Source organism: Bacillus rossius, chromosome 6 (assembly GCF_032445375.1).
Source record: "Bacillus rossius redtenbacheri isolate Brsri chromosome 6, Brsri_v3, whole genome shotgun sequence".
Classification (NCBI taxonomy): Eukaryota; Metazoa; Arthropoda; class Insecta; order Phasmatodea; family Bacillidae; genus Bacillus; species Bacillus rossius.
The window spans coordinates 3,905,869-3,918,887 of NC_086334.1; the positions used below are offsets into that span (position 1 = coordinate 3,905,869).

A 13,019-nucleotide genomic window follows, 5' to 3' on the forward strand; every position below is an offset into this window, starting at 1 on the left:
CTTGCTGTTGTCAAGTTTCTCAAGAGGAATACCTGCAGCTACAAAGGCTTCAACAGTTTCGAGAACAAAATCTTCCTTTTGTTTTTTTGCGCATATTTGCGCCACTCCTGCTTCTGGGATAGAAAGCTGTCGTTTCAAAGTGCATGGGAATCGTTTAGCTTTTACATGTTTGTCGCTAATTATGTGCTTGTTTACAGTGTCCTTACGTTCATGCTCCAAACGGCAATTACAATATTTACAGAAAAGTATTTTTCCGTCACTGACATATAATCCCTCATTCTTAAACTCGTCAGCACGTGATGCCGCAGTAGCTTTATTTTTCGGCATGATTAAGAAATTTAGCTTTCATGTATGCACGTCATTTGTAAACAAAGCCCGGAGGTACCAAAAAAAAAATATTTACTGAAGTTGTAGCGAAAAAATAAACCGCGGGAAGCCTACTTTTTACAGGCGAGAGAGCCATATACTCAACCCGAAGTAAAAGGTTAGGTTATTTCAGGTCAGTGAAATAAATGTTTTTATTTATTTTCCGGGAGGGTTGGGTAGGTAAGCGTTATTTAAAATATTTAATGACCGTAGAATAAATAAATCCTTGCAATATGGTGCTTTTTCATTAGCGATCGGAAAACTTCGATTATGTTACGATTTTGGCTCTCTCGCCTGTGAAGTGTGAAATGAAAATGAAGGCTTCACGGTAAACTGCTTATTCAACAAGCACACAAAATTGCGTTACAGTGAAATTTCATTAAATATCAAGTGATCATTAAATATCAATGTTCGCTTTTATTTTATTTTCATACGTATTTATTTAATGAATGCAGTTTTTGTTCACGTGTATTTTTCAAAGGATACAGCAAACAAGGCGCTGAGATTTTTCACGTTGTTGTGTTTGTTAACTTGTTAATTTTAGTTTACGATCGTCAGTTGTTAATATTGCGTGATCTCTAGTGGCTAGATGCGTTTAAAAACCCTAACCTAACTCCGATAACGATCTTTTTTTTGTTCGTGAAATCGTCAATTTTTGTGATATCTTGTAATTTTTTAAGATGAATAATTAACACATTAAATAACCACCACACTGCAGTTGGATGACGACCATTTCTTCTACAAACAGATACGGAATTTTTGTCAATCAACCAATAGTCGGTAGTTAACGATTTAAATCAATATTGAGGTGTTTATTTGTGGTTAGAAAACATTTCGCATTTTTCGCGGTTTGGGATGAATTTCGCGTGAAAATTCGCGATTTCGCTTAAAACCATATAATCTTGGCTCTATTTATTACACAATTCATCCCATTGATCAAGCATTCAAAAATAGGTGTCCTTTTCTGAGAATTCAGCAGCACGTTATTTATAAAAACATTAAAACATATTAACTTTTTTAGCAATGGTGAACAGTAAAGTTCGGTAGATACAAAATGTAATTAAATATTAATTAATTATGCGCAGTAGACAAAAGCATGAACATATGAAACTACACCCCCTACAGGCGGGATCTCCAGAGGAACTGCTGCAAGCCTGTAACGCCCTCCTTTATAATCATAGGCAAAAAAAAAGTACCTTCAGTTTCCTGGCAGCGTGCTGCAACCTCCGTGTGCTGCATCAAGTCCTCCTTCAGTTGGCGCTCCTGCATCAGCTCGCTATCCTGCCGACACAACAGAAGAATGTATCACAAAGGATAGAAGACTAACACACAACACAATTTATACCATACTGTCTACTGTTTCTTACTCAAGTCTACGAAAACATCTATAACCACAAGAAAAATTATTTGCACTCATATGACAAACAAACACAAACACACAAAAAAAACTAACAATAAACAAAACACAAACACACACAAAAGGAAAAATACACAAACAAAAAACACCACAAAAAGAAAGAAAAAACAAAGCACAAACAAAAAGCGAAGGGGTGAGAGGGCGCCAGAATGGATACATGACTGACTTCTGGGAGGGGCTACTGGGAGTCAGAAAAACCCCTCCCCAATAAAACAGGGGAACGAGACTTAATATACAAATACTAATAACTTGGTCTAGAAAGTACCTATATCTAGGCTAAGTTAATAATAGTTTATACATCCATCTTTGATAATTGTTTAATATAAAATTTGTCCAAAAATCTACTTCAAGATTCTTTTTACCCGTCTTCAGGTCGGGAAGGGGGGTGGAGGGGTGGGCACGAACCCCTGTGAATCAATCCTTGGAGAGGGAGGGAGGTAGATAAAAAGAGAAAAGCAGAAGAGAAAGGACGAACAAGGAGAGAGGAGGAGAGCGGTAGAGGGTGCACTACCTTGGTGGCCAACTGCGTCTCCAGCTCCAGCATCCGGTCAGCCAGCCGCTGCGAGGACGCCTGGTGCTCCTGGGTCAGCCGGAGCAGCTCATCCCTCAGCCGCACCCTCTCCCCCTGCAGCTGCTCTATCAGGCTGTCCCTGCAACACCCCCGGCACAGTCCACGCTGGGCTTACGTCTCCAACCAGACCCATCGGAACTGCACCAAGCAACATGTTCGGTTCTTCAATTACAACAACAGTGTTCTCTGCACAGACACCACACAACTAAACATGTAATACGTTCCGGTGATTAAGCGTAGGAAGAGTATGGTACATTGATACGTATGACAGTAAAACTTAAATAACGAAAAGGATAGTTAAAAAACAGTAACTTAAAAGTGATTTCTATACTTGCTAGTGAAACAGTATTTATGAACACTTTTTGAAAAGTGTGTCAAAACATTTAAGTTCCGTTTCACACCTAAAAGAATTTTTGAAAAGTTTTAAAAATTAATTCAATAAAAAAAAAAAAAAAAAGAATTCCAACAAGAACTGCTATCTAATTATGTATGTTTTCTAACATTCTAGCCAAAGAAGTTGCTTAGCAGTTCCAACTTTAAGCATGTACTACTAGTGCTGTTGATAAGCTGAAAGGGAAGGTTGAGAAGAAGGGGGGAGGGATTTGATGGGGTTGAGCACAAAGTGGCAGCCCGGTTGAGTTCAGAAATCTCTTTTTATGCTCGTGTTCGCCCTGATAGTGGGAGTTGTTCACGCATGCGTGATATTAACTTAAGATAGACTCTTCTTCTCATGAATCATGTTGACCAACTGTCAGTGGTACTTTGCATCATGGATAAAAAAAAGTGGTAGAGGAATCTAAGCAAGATGGCGGCAGTGTATTCTTTAAATAGTGTTGATTTTTGATGAAAAATACATTCTTGTATCCGGTAAAAATGTGTTGTGATTTTGTGCAGTCAAACAGGAGGATAATAAAAATTCTATTGCTAATTAATTTCACAGGAAACCTTACAAATTATCTAATCCGTGCAGATCACGTTTACAGCTGCGATCACAGTAACGTTTAGTGTTAATATTTTTGGTTTGAACTGTGAGCTGAGATGTTACACATGAAAATTTGTCATCCTTTGACGTCAAGTCGAACAGAGTAAAATGAAAATCACGTCAAAATAAAAGTAACGTAGTGCTTGCGAGGCTGCCAGAGTTGAGGTCCGACCAAACCAGAACGCGCAGTCTGGTTTCGATTGTGAGAGACACGGGGTACCACCCGTAAACCTCCCCTACCGCTACACAAGAATCCCATTAGCGGCCTCCCCCGAAGAGTCCGGGGGCGCTTCTCTTCTGCTCGCCCGGAAGGTTCTGCAGGTCTCCAGGGCACCGTCGCGCGGAGTGACGTAACTAACCGCCATTGTTCTTGAAGCTTCTTCGAAGTGACGGGAAGGGAGCCTGACTGTACGGCCGGGGGGACGCAGCAGCGAGTTAGAGGCTGCACATGAAGTAACGGGAAGGGGACGCAGCAGCGAGCTCACCTCTCCTGCAGCAGGTCCGGGGACACGGAGCCGTTGCGCTGGGCCAGCTCCGCCAGCTCCACCAGCGACCCCGAGTCCGAGGTGTCCACCAGCTGGCCGTCCACCTCCTCCTGGGGCTGCGGCTCGGGGGGCAGCACCACCACCGGCGTCACGTAGCTGCGCAGCTCCGCCTGGATCAGCAGGTTGGGCGGGGCCTGCGCACACACACGGCACACACGGCTGTAGCACGCCGCCCACCATCCACGAATATGCAGTCTCATGAATTTTTTTTGACGTGACGACGTCTAATAAATCTATGAACGCCGGCTGCACGCACGAAAAAAGGATGACGCATTGTCCTGTTATGCACTTTGTCCCGTTACGCTCATTGCACGCTCGTGCAGCATATATCTCTCTTCCACTCGATTGGAACAACCATCGATTTGACTTTTTCGAGGCACATTAAACTTGAAACACTCCCATTCGTTTCCTACTTTTCCTATCATCGTCATATCCTTAACAGAATAACACAGATTGGAAGAAGTTAAATAGCAAACATGTATAAAAGTTATACGTAGTTAAAATAATCTCTTCGTTAAAGTAATAAACATATTTCAATTAATGAGTGCAAATAAAAGTAAATTTATCAATTAAATTGTAGATTTCATTTCACTCCTTTGTATCCATACAAAATAGTGATAATTCAATAAAAATGATTCAATTTTATTCATAAAAGTATGCAATCATTTCATCAATGTTTTGTTATGACGTTGTCACGTTAAACTATTGTCCGTAAACCGACTTTACAGACAACAACTTTTTTTTTTTTGCGAAAAGGAAAGGATATTTTGAGACTAGCCTACAGTTAAAACACTGTAGCATCATCTATGGTAGATTTCTTTCAGGTACATGTCTACTGTCACTGTCAACACATCATTTACGTACAACTATTCAGAGAGGAATGGCCCATTTAAACACGGCAATGGCTTCCTCTTGCAGAGCAGAGAGATGATAATTAAAACAACCGTAGGATCAACACTCAACCTGTACACTAAACCTGCTTTAAATTCATTAATTTATCTTACATTGGCATTTCATCACCAGGATAGGTATCTTTCTAAAAACATCTATTATCAATCAAACACATTTTACAAACCAAGGTATTACCTCAATTCCCGACAATTGGGCTTGCGATTCATCCTCAGCATACATAAGGGTAGAAAAAAACTGATTTTTTTTTTTTTTTACTTCCAGATACATTTATACACTTCAAATTAGCATGCATTGGTAGCCACAGAATTTCTGAATGTTTTTATTTAAAATGTTGCACACCGGTTTACAACACTGTACAACCTTTTCTCACACGTGAAAAAAGTGACTGACGACATTTATATTTTTGGCCACGGGCTCGTGGGAGACCGCCTCTATTGCTCACACACCACTGCCAGAACAAGTTTTAAAGCTACTGCCTTCCAAACATGGACTACCAACACGAGTCCACACACCACTAACGTAACACAGAAGGGACTAGATGGGAATGGATCAAAACCTGTCCGGATCAAGGAAGTCCAGATTAAACCGAATACCTATGCCTTGAAATGCACATCAGACATGTTTATATGCTCCACATATAAACAACATTTTCTACAGATTTATTTTAGTTTAAATACTACTGTACACGTAGATCTAAAGTTTTTAACCTACAAACTTTTACACGTAGATCTAAAGTTTTTAACCTACAAACTTTTACACGTAGATCTAAAGTTTTTAACCTACAAACTTTTACATGTAGATCTAAGTTTTTAACATACAAACTTTTACACATAGATCTAAGTTTTTAACCTACAAACTTTTACACGTAGATCTAAAGTTTTCAACCTACAAACTTTTACACGTAGATCTAAAGTTTTTAACCTACAAACTTTTACACGTAGATCTAAAGTTTTTAACCTACAAACCTTTACACGTAGATCATAAGTTTTTAACCTACAAACTTTTACACGTAGATCTAAAGTTTTTAACCTACAAAGTTTTACACGTAGATCTAAAATTTTTAACCTACAAACTTTTACACGTAGATCTAAAGTTTTTAACCTACAAATTTTTGTAGGATTAACAAAATAAAAAAAATCCATCTTGTCGGTACGAGTGGGACGATGGCACACGCAGCCACTCACGTCGGGCAGCAGCGGGATCTGGATGAGGGTGCGGAAGTACTGCATGGTGTTGGCGTTGAGGTAGAACTGCCGCAGCTCCTTGAACTGCTTGAGGAAGCGCTCCCGGTGTCCGGCCAGGATGTCCGGGGGCAGACCTGCGACACGGCAGCACACGCCTAGTACCGCACTCCAGGGTTCCCACCAACCGTCGGGAACTACCGCCGAAACAGCCTTAAAACAAACTACAGTCCGTGCCATGTAACTCGCCTCAAAAACCACATTTCTGAAGATCAGAACCAATGGTCTATGAATCCTTGAGTCACTGTTATGTCAATACTGTTTGTTAACAACTTCATGTGATCTTCATCCTGACAGTGACAGTTGGCAAGTGGGTCCACTGGTACTGCTTTTGAGAAGCATCAAATTAAGTTACATGACACAAGACTTAATTTTCTACTGACCTTCAACTACAAAAAAATATCTGGTTTTATTTTCACTCCTCAGATTATAGGTCTATTTTAAAAATAGCCTACATTTTGTTTGTCCACTTTGAGAATTCATTTACTGGAAGCCGATTGAACTACTTTTATTTAGAATTCCCCATTTTTTTTTATAATGGCCCTAAAAAATTTCTTTCACTACACCCTAAGCACCAACTTTGTACAATTAATCGAATTTTTAATTTTTAATTAAATAGCAGCAAATGAAGCAATGATGAATTTCAGTGAGCTCTTAGACAAGTAATGGGTGTATCTATTTTTTTCCGGCTCTACGGATTGTTTTTACAGACAGAGAACACTGCTTTGTAAAAGACACTTCACCATACCAATATTTATATAAAATATCCCACGGACCAGGCTGCCACTCCGGGTTTGCGAATCGCTGCCTCAAGATACCAATTGTATAATACATTACATACATAAATACATACATACATAGGTATAGTATTACAGTACTGGTTCTTGAACTACTTTTTGAAGTCTGGCATATTTAAAATCGTACAAATAATTGTAGGCACACCATACACAAATTTCTGAGAAGTATGTTATAACAAGTCAAAAATTACAGAAAAAAATTAAACGCAACTTAAGTTTATTCAGGCTTGTTTACAAACAGTAAAGAGTGACTACAGCACTGTGCTGAATGGTATACCAGAGTAGAGTAACTACATTAATTTTAATATCTGGACACGTGCTACTATGGAATATCACAGGGTGCGGCTGGAAGTAATCTAGGATGTACACTCTGAGTACCGCCGCCCCCGCAGACGAAGGAGAGGAGCGAGAGGAGCGGAGACCACTCACTGGCGTGCAGCTTGAAGAGGATCTTGACGCAGTAGTCGTACAACCGGGACGAGTCCTGGATGCAGGGGATGAGCGGGGCCAGGCGACACTGCCCGCAGCTCGTCATGGAGTTGGAGCGCGACATGTCCAGCGACCCGAATACTGCAACAGCAGCCCCGGGAGTCCGTACATCTGCATAAATCTGCGTGTATCTTCATATATCGCTGTGTAATTCTCCATATCTCTAACTCTTTATTATTTTATACATCCATCTCTATAACTCTCTGTATATCTGTAGATCTATCTCTCTCTCCATCATACTGTATCTCTCAATCATTCTATCTCTATCCCTCTCTATTTCACTCCCTCACTCTCTGTCTATCTTTCTTTCTCTCACTTCCTCTATATCTATCTCTCTTTCATCTCTCTACCTCTCTCTTGACTCGCATGCCACCATTATTATTCGGTCCATGGAAAAGAGGAACTGACGTAAGTACTTACTGGTAATTATCCGATACTACTAGCCCGCTACCTTAGATTTTGCTTTAAGGGTTGGTATTATCGAAATCTCACCTGAACAGTGACCTTCCTCGTGTTTTAAACTTGGAGGTAAGAAGTAAGGGAGTTGAAGTATAAAATTTTTTGCCATTTTAATACTTCAGTCAAAATGAGAATGACCTCTAACCCTCTTTTTTTTTTTTTGCTTCTGCATAGCAAAACAATTTTTGGTTATAATGAAGTTTAATCCCAATTTCTTGCAGATGTGTTGGCATTATGTCTCTTTAGCAATATTCACTACATAATGGCATATTTAGGATTCTTCCCAACGAGTTCTTTTCAAGCTATTAAACAAATTTATAACATTTTAGCCTTTATACAATTACTAAATCAGGTACTTCAGAACAGAAAACTATTTCATAGACTAATACCTCCATGGTTTAAAAGGTTAAGTGTGCAAAGTTTCAACTCAATTGAATGAACTATGCGTGAGCGTATAGAAGACAAACACATAAACATTAATTTTTATATATAAGGTATAAGGCTGGCCAATTACTTGTTTAAAAGTTTGTTGTTGCAATTACAACTCTATGTTTTTGGATGAAAATTGCTAAATTGGCAGCACTGCTTTTAGAGTTTACATCTTTGTAGGTGACTTAGATGTTACACTCGAGAAGAGTTGTAACAATAATCATCATGTCACACAATGATTTTTGTAAATAGTATTAATAAATGAATATAAATTATAACATATTACTGTAACTAAAATTACTTTATTGAAAATTATATAACAAATTACCTGTAAAATTACTGGTTTTAAAATGTAACAAATTACTTATAAGATTATTGTAAAAAGTAATTATTACCAGTAACTCGTTACTTGTAACACATTACCGCCCAGGCAGGCAGACATATTGAAAACCCTGACTCCTTTACATACCCAAACACGACACTTTTCTATTGGAAGATGTAGGTCACAAAATATATAACTCACAGGACACTTAAGAATATGTCTTGCATAAAAAAAATCTGTGCAGATCCACCTTCTAAAGAGAATATTTGTACATTATTCACCAATGTAAAAATGCACTAGAATTAATATTTTTTAAAAAGACACTAAAATATTCTCTTTATACTACAACTACTATGGACATATAATAATAACAGTCCAGTAGTCTACTTCACTAATGTAATAAATACGTACTTGCTGACTGCAGATTCAAGATGTCATCCATGTAATCAAACATTTCGACAGACATCTGGAAACTGCAATAGAAAACATTATTATCCTTACGATATATACTTAAAATTAGAAGGAAAATAAAAGGTATTAAATAAATATTAAACTGTTACCATGGATACAACAGGACTAAATGTAAAACAAAATCATTAAGAATTTAAATTAATAATTTCTTATTTAAGAACTATTGGAAGTGCTCAGTGATATAATAACAAATCTAAAATTACATTTTGGAATGCTTTTAGAGACAATTTAACTGATTGTTGACAACACTGTCCTAAGAAAAAATAACCAAATCTCACCAACGTCCACCATACTTCAAACTTGCGAAAAATCTAGGACTTTAAAACCCGCCGGTAATCAAAGTCTTGAATGAAGCAAATGATCTGACCATTTTTTTCTATTAATTTTATGTAGTTAATTTTTTAATTTTTTTATAACTGATTGGCTTTCTGGTGAATTTTTATTACCAACAAATCATTCTTTATGCTCTTTTTAATGAATTATTTAGTAGCTGATAATTTATTGACTAAGTGGCCAGGAGTGTACACAGAATTACATTTCAGTGGGGGGAGGGGTTAAAACCACTTTTTTTCAAATTCTTTCCATTTAATGATGGGAATAATATAAGCTCACCGGACAAAAAATTATTCACCCCTGGAGAAATCATTACAAGCATCATTAATACTGTGTAACTCTGCCTCGGGACTAGGTAACTGCTTGGAATCGGTTAGGAAGAGAGTCGCATACAGGTTAAGCCATTATTCCACCGAGGATTTGATAGCGCAATTCCACCAAACTGCGGTGATGCTGATGTCGGCGTTTTACTCGCTGTTCCAACATGATCCACAGACTTTCCATGTGGTTCAAGTAAGGTGATTTCGCAAGACAATCAATATATAATATGGTGGGGGAGTGTTCATACAGCCAGTCACATGTGTGTCCAGCCTGATGAACTTTGCTGTCGTCATCTTGAAAAATCAGGGTGTACTCATCATGCAGATGCTGACTGAAAGGCAACACCTGATAGATAATCTAGAATGTTTAAATTAACATGGCTGGTTCCTGCTGGTGGTCACTGCAGTGAGCAGGCCTAATCCACGATTCGAAAAACACCCCCAAAACATCACAGAACCACCTCCGGCTTGAAGCTGACCCTGCACACATCCAGGATGAAATGCTTCGTTTGGCCTTCGCGGCACTCGGCGATGTGCGTCATTGTAATACAGGCAAAAACATGATTTGCCAGACAGCTACTGTCCATGTTTGATGATTGAAGACGCGCAGCTTTATGCGACTGTGTGAGCAATGGCCTCATGCAAGGTAACCCATCTCCAAATGTTCATTACATGCAGTTAATGTTAGCAATGTTCTCTCGATAACAGGTAGGGATGGACCTTCATTCACTGACTGCAGCAATTCCTAGCGGATTTGGAAGCGATTTTGATTCACAAGCCGTGAAACACACATCTGATCCCTCTCGGCCAGGATCTTTTTTCCGACCACAATTCTGATGTCGTGTTTCGTGGCCATCTGTTCAGGCTTAACGATCCATCCATCTGTGTGTGTGTGCACCAAGTAAGGTGACTAATTTTTTTGGCCGGTGAGCTTAGATATTTCAGGAGTTGCGTACGCCCCTGTGACTAACTGGAAAGCCAGTGTGGTCAGCTACTGAGGTGCGCCGGGAGAGGCACTCACTAGTTGTTGATGTCGTTCTCGCCGATGCTCTCCAGCTCCTCCTTGGTGACCTGCAGGTTGCCGGGGAAGCGCGGGTTGCGGCGGTGGAAGTCCAGCTTGGAGATGAGCAGCTGGCAGTACAGCTGGATCAGCTTGCCGTAGCCCTCCCGCAGGTGCACCTGCCCCCCACCACCCACTGCCCTCGGCCACACATCACAGAGAGTCATTCTACCAATATCAATCTACTTTTCAAATTCTAACTGTGCATCATCTTAGTTCCCAATAAACAGCATTCTGTGGTCGGGGTAATTATGTCTATGCGCTGAAAGTCGAGGAACGGAAATGAGCAACAACCAAGATACTGCCATCTGTGGTGGATTATGAACCGAAGTTCACAAAGACAAAAAAGAAATGTAACAGTATTAAATGTTTGATGAATTTTTAAAGAGATGGTGAATATTTTAATAAAATTCCATGAAACAAATCAGGCTCAAAACCGGGGTTGAATATTTTTTAAAGTAATTTTCATTTTTAATCGGAGCCGGTTCATTATTTAGTTTAAAAATTGTGTCTGTTAATTTAATGATTAGATTGTCGACGTAGCTACACTGGCAGCGAATTCTATTGGTAGGTGCCGAACTACATGTGATTTATTTATGTCCAGAAATGTAGTTGAAAATACAATTTGCGGATATTTACAATGCTCAGCATTTAAAAAAAAAAAAAAATCTTGGTTAAATTTTGTGTTTGAGTTTCGTATAATAATTGTATTTGTGTGAGAGACACCCACAACCTGGTCAGGTGGTGGAGGGGTGGAGGTGTGGGAGACTCACCCACAGCCTGCCCAGGTGGTGGAGGGGTGGAGGCGCGGGAACTCACCCACAGCTTGCCCAGGTCGTCGAGGCGCGGCCGGAAGCGCTGCGAGTCGCCCAGCACCTGGGGGTGTCCTTCGCGCAGCACCTTGTGCAGCACGTGGCAGAACTTCCACGCCACGATGCGGTTCTCCTGCAGCGGCAGGCGCAGCGCGCACGCCCAGAAGGTGTTGGCGCCCTTCTCGTGGAAGGTGCCGATGATGGTGCCTGCGCTGCGTCAAGGGTCGCTACCGCCCGCCCACACTGCTCGTTCCTACCATGCACGATCCCGCAGCTCGCTTCGACGACTGCGAGACCATGTTGGAAGTTTCCGAGATCTGCGTTCTTTTGTAAACAGGCGCCTGTGTTCCTGTTGCAGACTTAATTTTCAATAGTTTCTCTAATAATTGTTAGTGATTCTTGAAACCTTTCTTCAATTTATTTAAACAAACTACATGTATATATTTTTTTATAGCGAACTCGGTGACGTGATCATCTACATTCAGTAACGGACAACGGTTGCGCAAACGCGCCTCTGCAACCAACACTGAGAATTAATATTATGTATCGTTACGTGGACAATGAGAGGGAAATAAATGGCACAGAAGCCATGCGCTGGGAGGTGGGCAGTGCGCGCTGCTGGTACAACCAGTTCGACGCCTACTTGCAGGGGAAAAGCAGGAAGGTGGGGTGGAGGGGGCCATGACGCAACACACGCCAAAACACAAACAAACAATGGTAGTTTATAAAACGCGCAAGCAGCAAGACGTTACCAACTCTACGACTTGAATATTTGAAACCCGTCCAAAAATTCTTAAAAATTTTATTTAAAAAAGAGTTGTTTACGTTCCCTGAGCGACAGTTAAAGTGAAAACGCGATTCGCGTGATAACAAAAATCGTAGCCTCCTATAGGTACACGTGTCTGCATCTGTATAAGTTCTCGGAACACACAGAAGGTGGACACGTAAGAAGTTCAAAGTTAAGGCGCTTGGGTTAAGTTTTTTTTGACGTGACGTCTAATAAATCGATGAACGCTGGCTGCATGCACGAAAAAGTGTCCCGTTACGCACTTTGTCCCGTTACTCTGTGTCCCGTTACACTCATTGTACGCTTGCAACGCATCTATCTCTCTTCCACTCGATTGGAACAACCATCGATTTGACTTTTTCGAGGCACATTAAACTTGAAACACTCCCATTCGTTTCCTACTTTTCATATCATCGTCCTATCCTTAACAGAATAACACAGATTGGAATAAGTTAAATAGCAAACATGTATAAAAGTTATAGTTAAAATAATCTCTTAGTTAAAGTAATAAACATATTTAAATTAATGAGTGCAAATAAAAGTAAAATTATCAATTAAATTGTAGATTTCATTTCACTCCTTCTTTGTATCCATACAAAATAGTGATAATTCAATAAAAATGATTCAATTTTATTCATAAAAGTATGCAATCATTTCATCAATGTTTTGTTATGACGTCACGTTAAACTATCGTCCGTAAACCGAC

General features: G+C 39.8%; 1 protein-coding gene across 2 annotated transcripts in view; it reads right to left on the reverse strand.

Moving 5' to 3' along the window:
* Positions 1-13,019, reverse strand: part of LOC134532523 (huntingtin-interacting protein 1) — a 53,835-nt gene that overhangs the window by 19,557 nt on the left and 21,259 nt on the right. For both annotated transcript variants that reach the window (XM_063368987.1, XM_063368988.1), the window contains exons 3-10: positions 11,534-11,733; positions 10,676-10,833; positions 8,942-9,003; positions 7,261-7,401; positions 5,978-6,111; positions 3,822-4,015; positions 2,295-2,433; positions 1,563-1,647 (exon numbers count right to left, since the gene is read on the reverse strand). In XM_063368987.1, coding sequence (XP_063225057.1) covers positions 1,563-1,647; positions 2,295-2,433; positions 3,822-4,015; positions 5,978-6,111; positions 7,261-7,401; positions 8,942-9,003; positions 10,676-10,833; positions 11,534-11,733 — 1,113 coding nt within the window. The remainder of the gene's footprint in view (positions 1-1,562; positions 1,648-2,294; positions 2,434-3,821; positions 4,016-5,977; positions 6,112-7,260; positions 7,402-8,941; positions 9,004-10,675; positions 10,834-11,533; positions 11,734-13,019) is intronic.